At 53.9% G+C, this 16,609-nt stretch overlaps 2 protein-coding genes across 4 annotated transcripts in view; one reads left to right on the plus strand and one right to left on the minus strand.

Moving 5' to 3' along the window:
* The first annotated feature begins 400 nt into the window (after positions 1–400).
* On the plus strand, positions 401–8,553 carry GPX3 (glutathione peroxidase 3). Its single transcript, XM_079916923.1, has 5 exons — positions 401–565; positions 5,312–5,465; positions 6,379–6,496; positions 6,930–7,029; positions 7,449–8,553. Exons 1-5 carry the CDS (start codon positions 479–481, stop codon positions 7,668–7,670), a joined length of 681 nt encoding a protein of 226 aa, XP_079773049.1. The 5' UTR covers positions 401–478; the 3' UTR covers positions 7,671–8,553.
* A 541-nt stretch (positions 8,554–9,094) lies between these two features.
* Positions 9,095–16,609, minus strand: part of TNIP1 (TNFAIP3 interacting protein 1) — a 46,414-nt gene continuing 38,899 nt past the window's right edge. For all 3 annotated transcript variants that reach the window (XM_079916543.1, XM_079916542.1, XM_079916541.1), the window contains 6 exons: positions 15,110–15,241; positions 13,685–13,810; positions 13,073–13,138; positions 12,499–12,690; positions 11,555–11,645; positions 9,095–9,850 (listed from right to left, as the gene is read on the minus strand). In XM_079916543.1, the coding sequence (XP_079772669.1) occupies positions 9,816–9,850; positions 11,555–11,645; positions 12,499–12,690; positions 13,073–13,138; positions 13,685–13,810; positions 15,110–15,241 (642 nt within the window). In that variant the 3' untranslated portion in view covers positions 9,095–9,815. The remainder of the gene's footprint in view (positions 9,851–11,554; positions 11,646–12,498; positions 12,691–13,072; positions 13,139–13,684; positions 13,811–15,109; positions 15,242–16,609) is intronic.

Genomic DNA, 16,609 nt, shown 5'->3' on the forward strand with positions numbered 1-16,609 from the left:
AGTCTCACTTCAGATCTTGCTGACATTTTAGGTCCTTAATATCCATCCCTTCAACCAGAATGGAGGCAGGAGGGAACAGGGAACACCTTGCGGGTGTCATCAACTCTTCGGTGCTTTTCAAAGCCCTTTCCCCGGCTGTGCTGAGGACACTGCGCCTGCCTCTTCCAGCACTTTAGAGTCTAAAGAAGAAGAGGGTCCCGCCTCACGGGTTCACAAGGAACTGGCTCCCATCTCTCTGTCCAGACTTGCTTATGTCACTGTCGCCCAGGGCCTGGGGAGGGGAGAAGCGGAGGGTAAGTTGTGTCCGCCCCTGAAATGCCAGACGCCCTGCGATTGGCTACAAGGACTCCGGCCCGGCCGCGGATTGGTCATCGCTGAGGGCTTGAAAGGTGGATGAGAGCGGACGACACCTCAGACGGACTGTGGCCCGGGATCAGACAGCGTCTCCGGCGAGTCCGAGACGCGGCCCCCTCCCACCATGGCCCGGCTCTTCCGGGCATCCTGCCTTCTCTCCCTGCTCCTGGCCGGCTTCGTTCCGCCGAGCCGAGGACAGGAGAAGTCGATGGTGAGTGAGCCTCGGGGATGGGTGGCCGGGGGATCGAACGTGGTCCGCAGGTGTCCATCTCTCGGTGGTGAGGCACCCTTCTTCCCGGGCTCCCCACCAGTAGGGTGACACCTAGGTGCGAGAGACGCCCTAGCTCCCGTTGCCTCCCTCTTCAGCATACCCAGACCGTCGTCAGACTCTTCGCGGTTCCATCTGTTGGAGACCTGGGTGCCCCGGGTGGGCAGAATGAATGAGGGAGGAAGGGTCTTCTCTCCCGGTCCACACTTTCAAACCCACGGCTACCTGCGGGTCGCCTTGCTACCTCCAAGCCACCGTCTGTTTCTGAGATGTTCCCCTCCAGTGGGGCCTGAAGGGGGTGGGGGGCACAGAAAATGGCCTGGAGACTCAGGGTCTGGGTTGGCTGCAGAGGTTCCCAGGGAGAATGGCTGGCAAGGTGAAAGGGAAGGAACACGCGGCTGTGTGGTCCCCGTCTAGCCCAAGCATAAACGCAGGTAGAATTCTGGGATACTGGTAGAAGACGCAGAGGTCTGTGACAGAAGGAGCTCTGAGCTGGCAGCACAGAATGCCCAGGATGCTGACTAGATTCGCTTTTCCTTTGTGGACCTCAGTTTCTCCACCTGTAGCAGGTGGGAGGACAGGGCACAATGAGGCTGATGATTTCAGAGGGGATGCTTGGAGAAGCTGCAAAATCCACACGCTGTTCTCTGAAGTGTCTCCTGTTTGGGGGCAGCCTCACTACTCACCACCCACTGCCCATCTTGGCCTGAGCAAACCTAGTAGTTGGAGAAAGCTGGGGACTGCCAGCTCGATAGGAGAGGCAGAATTCTCCTGAGCCTCAGTCTATCCCCAGCAGAGTGTGTGGCCCTTAGCTAGACTGGAGATGCTGAGGCCGGGAGCAGGGGTGACCACACATGCTTATCTCTTCGGACAGTATATGCCAAAGTGGGCGCTGTAGATCTCTCCTCTTCCCCAGGGTGGGGAGGCAGAAGCCAGGCATAGACCCAAAGAGAGAGATTTATGTCTTCAGCATCCCAGTACACACACACACACAAACACACACACACACACACACACACACACACACACACACACACACACACCACTTGTATAAGCTGAAGAAGAAGCTTTGCACTTGCTGTGTTTCTCAAATCTTCCAGATCTTAATTCTAAGATCTTATGACTCCATGATTCTGTTTCCAAAATCGTATCTACTGTTCAGGAAGCCCATTCCAAACACAAGGTTTCTTCCGTCTGTTTCTATCCCCTGTCCTGTCCTCAGCCTAAATGCCAATCAGTCTGGTCCTGCTTGGAGTCAGCCTTGAGACTGGATGGTTATGGGGCCACTTCCTCTAAGCCTCTGGCTTTGTATCCAGTCCTGTTCATAATCTCCAACTCAGAAGGTATTTTCCAGGGCAGGGATGGTACTGAATTTCAATATTGGGGTGTGGAGTAGAAGTGAGGGTAAACCATGTGTAGGGCAGTATCTTGGAGTCCTATAACCTCAGTGTGGGGAGAAGCAGAGAAGGGAAGATGGGCCCTGCTTCAAGAAGGCTGGAGGTAAGAACATGGATCCCATGGATAACTCATCATAGCCATGTGTTCTCTGTAGAACTCTGGGGAGTAGATGGATTCAGAGAAAACAGGATGGGTATGGTCTAGAAAAGTCTTAGGGTGAGGTGTGATCATATCAGATACAACCAGCTAGGACTTGCTAGCTAATGACAGTCTGGGCATGCCTATTTCTCCTCCAGGTCCTGAGAGAGCTGAAATGTCATAGCCCTTGGTTCTAGGACTCAACCACTTATCCTACCCCAACTCCAGGGCCAAGCAATGGGGCAAGGGGCAGGTGGAGAATGGGATGGGCAAAGGATGAGAGCCCCAAAGGGATGTTTGCCTCCTCCCAATTCAAAGGGAGGGGCTGGGTAACAAAGGGAATCCTCCTTTCCTTGCCGTGTCCCCTCTCCAGTCCGGTTTAAGACTGCCCAGCCTCCCTGTCCTTCCTCTACAAAAGGACTTTGCAGAGACTAGAGAGAATAACAACCGCTGACGTGCGTGGGATCCTAGTAACCGCTGGTTTCTAGGTGACTAAACCAGGCAGAGGGAATCATGGAACCACCGGCTGACAGTCAGGGCTGAAGAGCCCTCAAGACAGCACTGAATCTGACCCCACCTCACAGCTGTGGAGCCAGAGCCCCAGAGAAGGGACAGGAGTCCTCACACAGAATCAGAGGCCCAGCCAGGCCCAGAACTCAGGTCTCCTGCCCCCAGTCTAGCTCTCCTCTCACACTTTCACACTGATGGGAGTGGGCAGATGGGTGAGGAGAAAGACACAGGACCAGCAACCCAAGCCAGCTAGGGTCCTGGCGGGGTCCCCCCTCCAACTCTCAAGCCATCGAAACTCTCCTGTCTTGTGCAATTGTGGGAGGATAGAGGCACCCTCACTCCCTCTCCCCCACTCCACCCACAGCTCCTCTGACATCCGGGTTAAGGTGCAGGGGTCTGGGACTCCATGGGCCCAGAAAAGGGGAGGGGGCTTCCGTAAGGACTGGACGTGTGCTCAGTGGTGAACGCAGGCCATGGCTTCCCCCACCATAGGCGCTCTCTGACCCCTCTCGGTCGGAACTCACAGCACTGGCTTCATTGGCCCAGTAGAAAGGATGGAGGCTTTGTCACACATCCCTTCTCCTGGAAACACCCTGCCCAGTGCATCATCTTCTTCACACTGGCTGGGGAACATCAAAGCCCTCTTCACAATAAGGTAGGAACGTCAGCACCCTTTACCCTATCCCTTGATGGGTGGGTGGGGCAGGGGCGGGTACAGATTTCTCTCTAAGAGGCTTGCAAGACAGTTTTGACCTGCTAGTAAATTCTCGCAGCCATTTTGGGAGGCAGGTGGTATCCTCCCGTCAGCAGACGGAGGCTCAGACTGAATGTGACTTGCCCAGGCTCAGACTGAATGTGACTTGCCCAGGGCCACACAGCCAGCAAAGACTCAAATCTAATGAGAGGAGATTCCCACCCTGAAACTGGTTTCAGAAGCTGATCCTCCCGCTGTTTACAAGCTTCCATTATTTAGACAACCTCTTGGCTGTTTTTCTCCCCATTTCACAGTTTGTTTTCAGACCGGGGTGGAGTAGAGAGGCAGGCGGGAGGCCTTTCCTTCTGGCTGCTAGACCTCTGTGGCCAGCTAGGGCGTGTTTGTTGTGCCCTGGCTGTTTGTATTTGAGGTGGAGCTGACCCCAGCTGGGGCCCACGAAGCCCAGGGGCTGAAGGAACGTCAAGCTTAGGTCTCAGGCCGGCCTCCAGCAGCCACTAGAAGTCACGGGGCATGGAATATTAGACTCACGTGTAGCAGGGAATTCGTACTGGAGCCAAGAAGAGAGCTTGTAGCTGTCAGGGAATGGCCGCGTGAAGGGAGTTCCGGCTCCCCTGGTTCAGCAGGCTACGGAGTCTTCAAGACAGAGCCTGCTTTTTTACACCCTGCTGGGGCCACGCCCTGCCAGCCCAGATGGCTCTCTTCACGCAGTTGGGCAGAGGTGTAACTGGCTGCAACAGCAAGTTTTCCAGGATTGGTGGGAAGAGAGGGCGTGAATTTGCTTCTCTAACTCCAACCACCTGGCTCTGTCTCTCTGGTCTATAATGCTAGTTTGCATTCGATTTGTTTATTGTCTTCTCACCTCTTCTCAGATGTCCAGGCCAGGACTACCTGCCCAGCTGCTAATTATGGTAGTGATGCCATGACACTCTTTCAAGAGTAGACCCAGATTTTTGTAGTCTGTACCAAAAATTGGCAGAGATGAGATGGGGCAGAGTGGGGTAAATGGAGCATCCCGCTTGCCGGCAGTAATCCATTCCCTCCTCTTCCCGAGAGTGACGCTCTCAAGCCATGGTGGTGGAGAACAGCTGATCAAGTTCAAGGTTCTCATTTTATAAATGAGGAAACTGAGGCCCACAGAAGAGCAAGGGCTAGTCCAAGACCACACGGGGAGTTAGTGGCGGAGTTGGTCATGGAATCCAGGCTCCCCAGCTTGCAGCTCATTTAATGTTCTCTCTACTAGTTCTGGAGGCTGACCGTGGAACAGCCTGGGCAGAGGAAGGTATAATGGTCATCGTCACAGCTGCTCGCCCCCAGGGAACATTGAATCTATGCCAGGCAGTGGGGCATTACCCTGACCATCCCATTTAATCCTCATGGCAGGCCTTGCCCCATTCCTGGCTACTATCCTACTTCCCTATTTTCTAACAGCCTCAGTTTTCCAGTCCCCCAGATTGGGAACCTCTGAATCACCACTGTCCATACTGCTGCCTCCTCATTTCTGTTCAGTTCGTCCTTCACGATGGTCTAGTTCAGGCTCTCATCACCACTTGCCTGCATTATTGCAATAGCCTCCCCGTCTCCACCAGCCCATCCAATAACATAACACCAGCATTGGGGGGAGTCTCCCTCAGAGCCTGCCCAGTGACTGTTTATAAATTGACACGTGATGCAGAAGTAATGACCAAAGTAAGTATTTCTCCAAGTCTCCACAGCACCCACCAGCTCATGAAGCACTTTCAAAATTATTGTCTTGTACAAGGAATTAGGAGACCTCACTTCTAGTCTGGTTCTAATTCTTGGAGTGGTCTTGGGCAAGTCAAGACCACTTGGGCAGATCAGTTCCACCTCCTCCCTGTTATCTTGCAGATGGTGGAGTCCAAGTTCCCTTCCAGCTCTAACCACTCCCCGGCACTGGTCTTCTCTTCCAGATGGACTGCCATGCTGGGGTGGGCAGCAGCATCTATGAGTACGGAGCCCTCGCCATTGACGGGCAGGAGTACATCCCCTTCAAGCAGTACGCTGGCAAATACCTCCTCTTTGTCAACGTGGCCAGCTACTGAGGCCTGACAAGCCAGTACCTTGGTAAGAGCCCATCCCTCTTCCCCTGCTTTATTTGGGGCTGTTTCTGCCAGTTGGGCACATTCCAATCACAGGAGCCTTCCCCGTGCAAGGGGGAAGGGGCGACGGTGATCATGAGATTCCAAACTCCGTATCTTAATCCTACTGTGTTCCATGGTTCTTTGAAAATGATTATATAAGCCTGAGGTCTGATCACCTTCAAACGTGTTCTGGAAGATTCTCAGTTATCCTTCATCCCTGGGCACCTCAATTGCTCTGAAAGCAGGAGGAGGGAGGAGATTGGGTTTGTGCCTGGAGTGTCCTTTCATTGGAGTAAGAAATAATAGCTTTGTCTTGCTGAGAATTCCCCACCTGTCCTCAGCCCCATCTGCCTTAGTGCTTCTCTCGGCCCCTGGAAAGCAGGCAACTGGCCTGAGTCCCCAGAGTATGGGTGTTAGTGACAGAACCAGGTGTTGCACCCAGGTTTCATGATCCCTTGTATCCTCACTTCTTTCTCCTTAGCTGGGTCAGAGTCAAGAGCCTGAAGGAACAGGCAGGCGAAAGGCATCTGACAGCACCCACAAGAAAATGCTTTGGGGGCTGGGGTGGGGTGTGAGAAGGAGGCATGGGCAACCTGACCTAGAATGTCCTGCCTGGGAATCATTGGACCTGGGCAGTGGGTGACTGATGACTCATTGGATGAACCATATTGCTCTCTTTTTCCCCAAACCTCCAACCTATCCAGATTGGAATCCATAGCATGGGACTTGCATCCCAGCATTGCCGCACTCAGCGGATGATCTTGGGCAAGTCCCTTCCCCTGTCAGGCCTCAGTGATTTCAGCTGTACAGTGGGTGAGCGGGTGGAGTGGTACACAGGCGGGAGGGCTTCTCCTCGGGCTAGCCCAGTCTCTTCTCTCTCTCTCTCCCTGGCCCAGAACTGAATGCACTACAGGAAGAACTTGCACCATTTGGTCTGGTCATTCTGGGCTTCCCCTGCAACCAATTCGGAAAACAGGAACCAGGAATGAACTCGGAGATCCTACCCACTCTCAAGTGAGTGCTCACTCAGTGTCCTGAGAAAGCGCCCCAGCCTAGCCTCCGGGCATCTCTTGCAGCGGCCCCTGCTCATGATGGGTATTTATCAGCCTCCAAGAACTACTCTCCCCTCCCAGGAACCCTGTTTAGTGGAACGAGTGGAAGAGGGGCCAGGAGAGGGACAGAGACAAGGACGATGGTTGTGAGCGCATGACCGGGGAGGGGGAAGGGGAGTACAGGTGGAGGGCAGGGGTTATTGAGAAGGTACCGAACTGGAAAAAGACTGTAGACCCACATTATGCCTGTGCCCATTCAATATTCACTGGCTCCCACTGCCCACCGTAGAATAACATCCAGACTCCCAACACCCCCTCCCCTGTTCTGTCCCTTCCTCTCATTTCTGAGCCCTGTGCCCATTTCCCTGGGACCTACATAAAAACATTGCTCTTAGGTATGTCCGACCAGGTGGGGGCTTCGTCCCCAATTTCCAGCTCTTTGAGAAAGGGGATGTGAACGGGGAGAAAGAACAGAAGTTCTACACATTCCTGAAGGTGAGTACACAGCCACCTCTATCAGAGCCTCTCTGCCCAGCTGATGCTGGCTCTGGACCAGGCTGCAGCCGCTCCTGTCTCCAGCCCACATAAAGACAAGGCCTGTGCAACCCTCCTCTGCTCCTGCGCTCTTGAGGAATTTCTTGGCATCTGGTTATTATTCCAACTAGAGGGCTTTGCAAACCCTAGGGTCTCATCAGCCCATTTTACAGATGGGCCCCAGAAGGGACAAGATTAGGGTCTCACAATCTGCTAGAGCCAAAACTGGTTCTGGGATTCAGTTTTCTAACTCCCAAACTGGTGCTCTTTTCTCAGTGCCAGGCTATTCTCCTTCCTCCAAGAAGCCCTGGGAAGGAGGCGGGATAAGAGGGTGGGAGGGGTCCCAAGCAGGGTTGACTCTATTCTCATCTCTGCTCCAGAACTCCTGTCCTCCTACCTCGGAGCTGCTGGGCTCCCCGGACCGCCTCTTCTGGGACCCCATGAAGGTCCATGACATCCGCTGGAACTTTGAGAAGTTCCTGGTGGGGCCAGACGGTGTTCCCATCATGCGCTGGCACCACCGCACCACGGTCAACACTGTCAAGATGGACATCCTGACCTACATGCGGCGCCGGGCCACCCTGGAGGCCAGGGGGAAGTAACTGAGGCCCACCCCACCCCACGTCCACCACGCAGGGGCTGGGGAGGACTCTGTTCAGGAAGGAATCCATTTCTCCACCCACACCATACTCCCACGCTAGACCCCTTATGATTACGCAAGGCCTCGGCTTGACACGAACGTGTGCATACAATTGTGTCTGTACTGCTGTGCACATGGGTGTCTGCATGCAGTCCTACAGCTGTGTGTGACCAGGCATGTGCACACACTTAAGTGTACGGCCACGTGGGCTGACCTGCATGAATACCCAGGAACGGGTACCATGTGTGTGGCGACAGCTGTGTGCCGTGGAGAGTGCCAGAGAGTAACTCCCCTCTTTCCAGTTCTCTGTTCCAATGACAATTCACTTCCTTCTGAGCCCAAAGAAAAAAACCAGCTCTAGATTCAACCGTTCTGCTCTAACCTGGACCTCAACCCTTGGAGCTGGTACCTCCCACTGCCTCCAAACATCACCCCTGAAGTGCCCAGAAGCTTCTGGGGCTGTCACACTGCCCGACCTCCGTCCTCTCCATCACACAGCCTCCCTCCTTCCTGAGGGCCCTGCCAAGCCCCCTACCCCGCCCCGCAGTGTTCCGAGAGTAGCCAAGGCAGATGTGAGAGCAAGGGCCACGTTCCCCGTGTCAGGGGTGGCATCTCCATGAAGGAGGGGCCCAAAGCCCTTGTGGGCGGACCTCCCTTGAGCCTGTCTGAAGGGCCAGCCCTTAGTGCATTCAGGCTGAGACCCCCAGGCAGGGATGCCACCCCCGCTCCTTTGAGGGATGTGCCCTCTCCTCTCACCCCGACCCACTGGCATTAGACTCCCCCGTCTGCCTACACCCCGACCCACTGGCATTAGACTCACCCCTGTCTGCCTAGTAAAGGCCTTTCTGCAGCAGCTGAGCCTACTGTGATGCTTCCTCAATGGGGCCACCCTCACCGGCGGGAAGGGAGAAGAGGAAGGGGAAGAGAAAAGGAATGAAGGGAGACCTTTGGGCCCTTGCCTTTTGGTTTCCACCTAGGCCCACTCTGCTTCCTCACTCGGCATTTGGAGTTTATAAAACCAGCTCACATCTACTCTCATCCCACAGTTCTCCACGGCAGCTAGGGCTCGGGTGAGGTGTTCATTTGACAGGTGAAGAAACAGGCTCGCAGGAGGTCCAGGCCTTGCCCAATGTCTCCTGACAAGTGAGGGGCAGGACTAGAATGTAAACCCAGGTTGTTTGACCCTCAGCCCCTGGATGACCCTCACGGAGGCTCTGAGCAGGGCCCCAGGGGATATCTGCCAAGAGTAACGGTGATGCTTCTGGGGGTGTCTGGGAGGAATGGGGTACGGAGGGAGGGGGCCAGGAAAGCAGCATGCTGGTTGACTAGGAGGGGAACATTAATCAGGGCATAAAAGAATACCAGTCACAAAATGTTAATCTTCAACTTGGATTTATGTCCAAGATTCGTGCAAACAGCTGCCCGGGGATCAACAGCCACCCCAAACCGGGCCTCCATCACCACAGGCCTCCAGCTGAGGGCCTGGCAGCTTCAGGCTGGGGCCCCTCAGCCGATGTGGCCGGCATGGGCTTCATCCCAGGCTGCAGTGGTGCTGGCAAGGCTGCCATGGGCGGAAGTGGAGGGCCCAGGAGTAGAGCATCCCGTCTCTTCTGCTCCCAGAGGCAAACCCGTTCTTCCCGCAGCTCCTCAGAGCGGGAGGGGATGTGCATGGGGCAGGTCCTGCTACCGCAGAGCTTGAAGCAAAAACTAAACACACACATGAACTGAATGTGGTCCCCAGAGGGGCTGCTGAACCACTTCTGGGGAAGTTGTGAAAGGAAGGGGCCTTGACTGCACCCCACTTGAGATTAACATCTGCCAGCAGTTTCTGCAGAGGATGGTAGGTCAAGGCCGGATGACACCTCTCTCCACCCAGTGGCAGAGTAGTGAGTTCTTCCCAGTCACGCCAAAGGAAAGGCCCAGACGGACGCCTTCCGGATGGAGCCTCCCCAGTCTCTCAACAGTTCAGGTTGGGGCCAGGGCTCAAGCTGGCCATCCATCTCCGCCTCCCGAGTGGCTGAGGCTCGGAGAGCCCGTGGCCTCTAGTTTTCCAGTAAGCTGAAGTCAGCTGGCTCTGCAAGACGAAGGTGGAGCCAAGGGACTGGTCTCACTGAGGTCCCTCACGGTCATTTTTGGTGGGCTCTAAATAAACAAAAATTTTGAGGATTTGAAGATGAGGTGGTACAGCAGGTTTCAAAGTCCTATGGAAACCAATATAGTAAGAGTGGAAAGAGACCAGTGAGGGTTGTTGGGTATCACCAAGTGCCAGGCCCTGGGCTAAGTGCCTTAGGGATATCTGTCATTCAGTCCTTGCCCAGCCCTATGAAGCAGACACATTATTATCCCTTTATGGGGTGGGGGGGAGGGAACTGGGGCACAGAGAGGTTTTTAAAAACTTGCTCAAAGTCCCAGGTCTAGGAGGTGCTGGCACCTAAGTCAGTCTGGTTTCAGATCCCAGAAACGGAGTAGTTCTGGGGGAGGGGACAGTCCCGCCCACTTGGCCACCCTCTGCCCTCATCAAAGCAGGTTCTGAGGGGCTCCACAGAACCTCTAGGGCTCCGCAGGGAAACATCAGAAAATGACCAGCCCAATACCTCCTCCTTCCAGCCACGAGATCCTCCACACCACAGCCCTCTAAGTCCCCCTGCAGTCTCTGCTCCCACTCCTTCTGCAGAGGGGCACTTGACCTCCTGGCACAGCTGCGACCCTTAGAAAACTCCTCTTCCTGCTGAGATGGACTTGGCCTCTCTATTGCTCCCCTTAGTTGCAGTTCTGCTCCCAGAAGCCCCACAGGCAAGGCAGTGTCTTCTGCCCCATGAGAGCCTCGCAGAAAGTGAGGGAGTGACCAAGGGCCCGGGGTGCTCCTGTGACTAGCGAACAGACCTCCAGTCCCCAACTGTTTGTGGCAGACACCGTGGCCAGAGGGAGCTTTAAAAAATGCAAATCTAATCTCTCATGCCGCTCTGATTTTATTTTATTTTTTATTTTTTTATTTTTTTGGCCGCACGGCAGGGCTTGTGGGATCTTAGTTCCCCGACCAGGGATCGAACCTGGGCCCCCTGCAGTGGAAGCACAGAGTCCTAACCACTGGACTGCCAGGGAATTCCCATGCCACTCTGATTTTAAAATGTCCAAGGACTGCACATCATCCGTAGGATAAAGCCCAGCCCTCCTGCCGTGGCCTGCAAGGCCCTCTCGGCCAGGACCCGCCAACCTCCCTGACCTTGCCTTGCCCATCCCCCCCTTCCCCACCTTGTTCCTGGCTCCAGCCACGCCGGCCTTCTCTCAATCCTCAGGTTGGCCACAGTTCTTCATCCCCTCCCAGCAAGGCCTTTGCATTTGTCCTTTCTCTGCAAGAACACCCTTGGCTTCTGCCTCTTTACCTCGTTAATGCCACTCATTCTGAGGGTCTCAACTCAAACACCACGGCCCCCAGGCTGGGTCAGGTCCCTCTGCTGTCTGCTCTCATAGAAACCTGCTCCTCTTCCTTCAGGGCACTTGAGTGTAGCTGTATGCCCATTGGTGTGATTTTAACCATTCATTTCTGCCCGCCTCACTAGACAGTAAGGCCATAAGGGCTGGGACCATATCCGAGCTTCCCCAGAACCTCGTACAGCACACAGCATTTAGACCCTGAACCGTAATGAAGGAAGGAATGGTTTCAACCCCCTCATGATGCAGTCACCGTCCCTTTCTTCTCAACACTATTTCAGAAAGCTGGGCCTCCTCCTCCACCTAGATCAGAAGGTAGCAACATCGTCGTCCCCAAACGGGGGTGATACTGGCAGATAAGAAGTTATCTCCCCCCATGGAAGACAAGGCCCCGTACCAGGGGATCATGCTCACCTGGTTCCGTAGGCCTGGCCGTGGGTGAGCCCATCACTTGGGAGCTCTGATTGTGTACCCCTCCACAGGGCAGCCGCCAGGTGTATTCTGGCTGCAACAACAATGGTGCTTAGTAAGCAATTACCATACTTGAAAATCACAGTAGCAGATAGTGTGCCGGAACAGTACTAAGTTCATATTAATCGAGTATAACTGAATCCTTACAACTACCCAGGTTGCCACCCCCATTTTACAGGTTAGCAAACTGAGGCTCAGATGGGTTAAGCAACTTGTTGAAGGTCGTCCAGTTAGGCAAGTGGCCAAGCTTTGATTTGAGTCCAGGTCTCTATAATCCTGGAGCTAATCTCTTAAGCCCCGCAGTACACTCCAGTGTTTAAAGATGCATGTGAGGGACGGTCATGGGGGAGAAGCTGGATGGAAGGCAGCTGTCACCAGGTGAGAGCGGGGGTACCTGAGGGGGCTGTGGCAGAGGCACTGCAGAGGATGGGACAGGTGACAGCAGCTCTTCGGAGACAGAATGATAAGCAAGAGAAGAAAAAAGCAGCCAAAAACATGGAAGAAAAGAGAAAAGGAAAGGAAACTGAAAAGGGAAAAGAGAAAGAAAAGCAAAGGGAGCGAATGCATGGTGAGGATCTGGTACCTGGTTCCGTGCGGAGGTTATAAAGAAGGTCAAACCCAAACTCCAGTACCCCTGGCCTGGTGGGCGGGAGAAAGCCCTCCTTCTGGGCCCACTCCCTTACTTGGCCTTTTCTGTCCTACACCAGTGACCCTGAGCAGCCCTGGGCTGGAAGGTCCTGCCCCTGGGACAGCAGGCCGCACACCACAGTGCTGTTCAGAAGGGGCCGAGGATGCAGCTTCTGACTCCCTCACTTGACCTTGCCCTCTGGAAAGTGTCTGGGTGGCCTGTGTGTGTGTCCTGGAGTGAAAGAGGGGCACAGACCCACCAGGTGGAAGAGGCGCGAGTTGGGAAGCTGGGGTGGGTGCTCCATGGCCGTGGGGGGAGGCGGGTAGCGGATCTGGGACCAGTCCTCAAAGCCACGGTGCGGCACAACTTGGGGCACGGGCGGGTAGGCGTAGGGGTAGGCCCCGTAGAGATGCTCCAGGTGGGGCTCCAGGTGGTAGCGGTCTGCCGAGGTCTGCAAGAAAGGCTGACATCTGGCTCTGGCCTGTGACAGGCTGCATGGGCCGTCCCAGCGACACCCATCCCGTCTCCCGTTCTCTACTTAGAATCTCAGTTCTCTAAAGACTGGCACGTGGCCACGGAAGGCTGGCACATGCACACAAGAGTGGCACATGGGCATGGAAAACTGGTACATGGGCACCGAATATCAGCTACGATAACAGTTAGTGTGTCCTGAGCACGTATTCTGTACCAAGTACTGTTATGAATGCTCCACCCGCATTACCTCATTAGTTAGCTGGGCACCTGAGCAAACGATGCCGCCCCCGCCCAGTGACTGCAGCACCCTGAAGGGGTAAAATGCAGTCAGTGCTGCTTCCTCCCTCAAGCCTCCTCACCTTTGCTTTCCTCTTCTGCTGTCTCAGGGCATCTTTCGCCCTTTCCTCATCTTTGAAGGCTTTTAGCTGAGAGAAGGAGGGAAGGAGAGAAGACCGTTAGCCTAGGTGTTTCCTGGCCAGGCCTGGATCCAGGGCCTAACCAACCGCAGGGTTGACCAGCCAACGCGTGAGGCACCACTCTGGGCTGTCCTGCCTGGCCCAGCCCCGGGAAAGGGCCCTGTGAGACACAGCACAGCCCAGGCTGCCGGCTGCAGGTAAGTCCTGCTCACCCATCACTGCGGGTGGTCTGAACACAGGTCAGGAGGGCTGCGTGAGCCTCACTGCTTCCGTGCTTTCGCATTAACACCTTTTAGTTCCAGTGTGGGAGAGAGTGGATGGCTCAGAGCTAACTCCTAAATTTGCTCTTTTAAGGCATGAAAACTGATTGTGGAAAATCAGAGCTACAGGTCAGAGAAGGGAAGGGCCTTACTGAGGGCCACAGAAATGTGGCAGCAGAGCTGAAAGGAGGATCAGTGAGTGTCCTGACATCCAGTCTCACCAGGGACCCTCCAATCCATGCCCCCTCCCCGTGAGGACAGCCAGCTGCCCCCTCCTTGGTCCAGCTCTTGTCACCTGGGCATGTGACAGGGTGACCTGGGCTTGCAGTTTCTCCACCTGCTTCTTCAGCTCTTCCTTCTCCTCATTCATGCGCTCCCGGTCGCTGCGCTCCCTCTGGAAGTCCTCCTCAAAAATCTTCACCTGAAGGGGTGGGAAGGGGTGGGGAGGTGGGGAGAAAGGGATGAGGCAGGAGGGGCAGTTCTGAGTGGAGGCTCAGACCTGCTCGGGCCTAGAACCCTGGGCCTCCTGATGGGAGTCAGACATCAAAACTGGTTTCACCGCATCTCAAAAATCCCCGTGGAGAGGGGAACAGGTGTACCTCTGAGGATCTGGTACCTGGTTCCATGCAGAGGTTGTAAAGAAGGTCAAACCCAAACTCCAGTACCCCTGGCCTGGTGGGCGGGAGAAAGCCCTCCTTCTGGGCCCACTCCCTTACTTGGCCTCTTCTGTCCTCTGGCCCCCCACCCCCAAGTTCAAAGAGAGTAGTTCTGGGTCTGTCTATCTTATATTCTGGGCTTCAACATAGGGCTTTATTTGAAAAAAGGATCCATGCCAAAAAAGAAAACAACAGGTCGACAGCCATCAACCAGTCCCATCCTCTCCTTCTGCTGAGGCCCACAGAGAGGTGGAGGCCACAGAAAAAGCATATGAGTGGAGGCCTGGAGTTCCAGTCTCCTGGCTCCCAGAGCAGAGGGCCTACAAACTCTCCCAAGGCTTTGGGGTGCCCTGGCAAGGAAGGGACGGGGTGGGGCCCTGTCTCTGCCTCTGCAGTTTCACATCCTTACTGCAGATCAGTGAGAAGCTGACCAGGCTCAAAATGATTGAGAAGGATCGAAAGCATGGCACCAAACACCACAGAAACACGTGGGAGAACCAAAACCTTTTCAACTTCCTTTCAATTCTCTGTGTCCCTCAAGAAGAAAGTCTGCATTTTATGCTATTGTGTCTTTAACAGATTTCTAGTACTTAACTTCCCTTAAACAAAGGGAGAGACGACTCAAGCTCAGAGTCTTCATCAGGCAACAGTGTCTAGCTAGAGTTCAACCACACTATTTTACCTTTTACTGTATTTATTGCTTATAGTTACTTTCTATTTATGGCAAATAATAAACAGGTTTTCCCACTTATAGTAGAAATTTAAGTTCCCTTTTAAATATATTTATTGAATTTATTTTAAAATTTGTTTTCAAAATATTAGGTAAATAATAGCACAGCTGGGGCACAGAAATGTTTAAGCCATGATGGTGGTAGAGGAATGACCTAGATAGGGATACACTGGTAGTGAGGATAAGCCTATATCCAGACAGGGGTCCTGGCCAATGGCCAGAAAGTGGATGACAGATTACAGCTCCCACATGGTTCAAGGCCCAGCCTGGGCCCTCAGGAATGCTCCAGCTCCCACTGGGCACCGCCTACCTGACCTCTTCCCCCTAGACTCACCTGCTGTTTCAGCAATTCATTCTGCGTGACCAGCTCCTGTTTCCTTAGCAGGCCTCCAGCTCCTTCCGGGTTCCCGAATGCTGCTGCTGGAGATGATGGGGAGGCCTGGATACTCAGTGCTTCCTCCAGGGCCTGGAATCAGGAACAGAGGAGACGGGCCCATCAGCAGAAAGGCCCTGGAAGTCAGGCCTCATTGGAAGGGTCAGGCCCCCTTGAAAGGCCCCTTTCCTGATAACAATAATAATAACCACCACTATTTAATAAGTGCTATCTTATTTATGAACACTATACACACATCATTTCACTGAATCCTCGCCACAGTCCTATGAAGAAAAGATTGTGACCATCATTCCCATTTTATGGATGTGAAAACTGAGGTTCAGAGACCTGAAGTGATTTGTCCAAAGTCACACAGCTAGTAAGTGGCAAAGCAGGGATTCAAAGCCAGCGTGTGCTCTTAACCAGCAGCCTAACCTGTGGTCTTTATGTAGAAGGGAGAAATCTCCTTTCCTGAGGACGAGTGGCTCAATTCTTAGCACCCAGACCTAGAAAGAATACTAAGTCCCTTGGGGAAAGAAATTTCAGTCCCCTCGACAACTGCCTGCCCTGTGATTCTTCAGCTTCCGTAACCCATTCCCACCAAGCCAACCTCTCCATCCCCAGCTCTTCTGTATTAGATTAGCCTGGATTTTAATTTTGACTTAATTAATATTTTACCTTTCCAACCCTGAAAATGGGCTGAAACATCACCAAATAGCATTTTGAAAATTTTAAAAGCACCCCTATTTTACCATGTCCGCAAGATACCTTTCCTTACGCAAACAGCGTGCTTACATTCTCTTAAAAGTTTTCCATTGACTGATTTTCTCCTTCAACCCTGTTAACGTGTTGCTTGAGAACTTTGGAACACCGCTCAAGACTGAACATCCTCATCACCACCTGGACTTTAGCTCCCTGGACAGCAGGGCCTCTGCTGGCCATGCGTCAGCACTGCTCACAGTGCCTCCCTGGACCTTGGGGAGATAAAGGAAACCTTCCCCAACTTGGACTTGGGCCCCACTTGGTCTCCAAGACTCCCCCAGAAACATGAGGAAACTGCTGAGCCAAGAGTAAATTCCGGATGCTCAAGGGGCGGCTATGGCTGCACCGCACCCTCCTCCTCCGTCTGCCCCATCTTTCAGATGAGCAGGCTGAGGTCCAGAGACAGGGAGAGCCTTGCGTTAATCATCCCTACCAGTGTCTGTCCCCAGCTATGCCACAGAAACCTGGAGGGCAGCGACCCTGTCTGAGTCATCCCTACAACCAGCAGCGTGTACAACCTTCTGCCTGGATTTAGACCCCCAATTCCCCCAGCTCAGGACAGATCACTCTTTTCCCTGAGAACAGGTCCCAGGGCCCCACACTCAGCATCATCAGCGCTTACCAAACACCAAAACCAAACAGAAAAGGTCACCCCCGGGGCCTAGTGAATGCAAACTCACAGCAGAGCCCGCTGTGAGC

This window comes from Stenella coeruleoalba (genome assembly GCF_951394435.1).
Source record: "Stenella coeruleoalba genome assembly, chromosome: 3".
Lineage (NCBI taxonomy): Eukaryota > Metazoa > Chordata > Mammalia > Artiodactyla > Delphinidae > Stenella > Stenella coeruleoalba.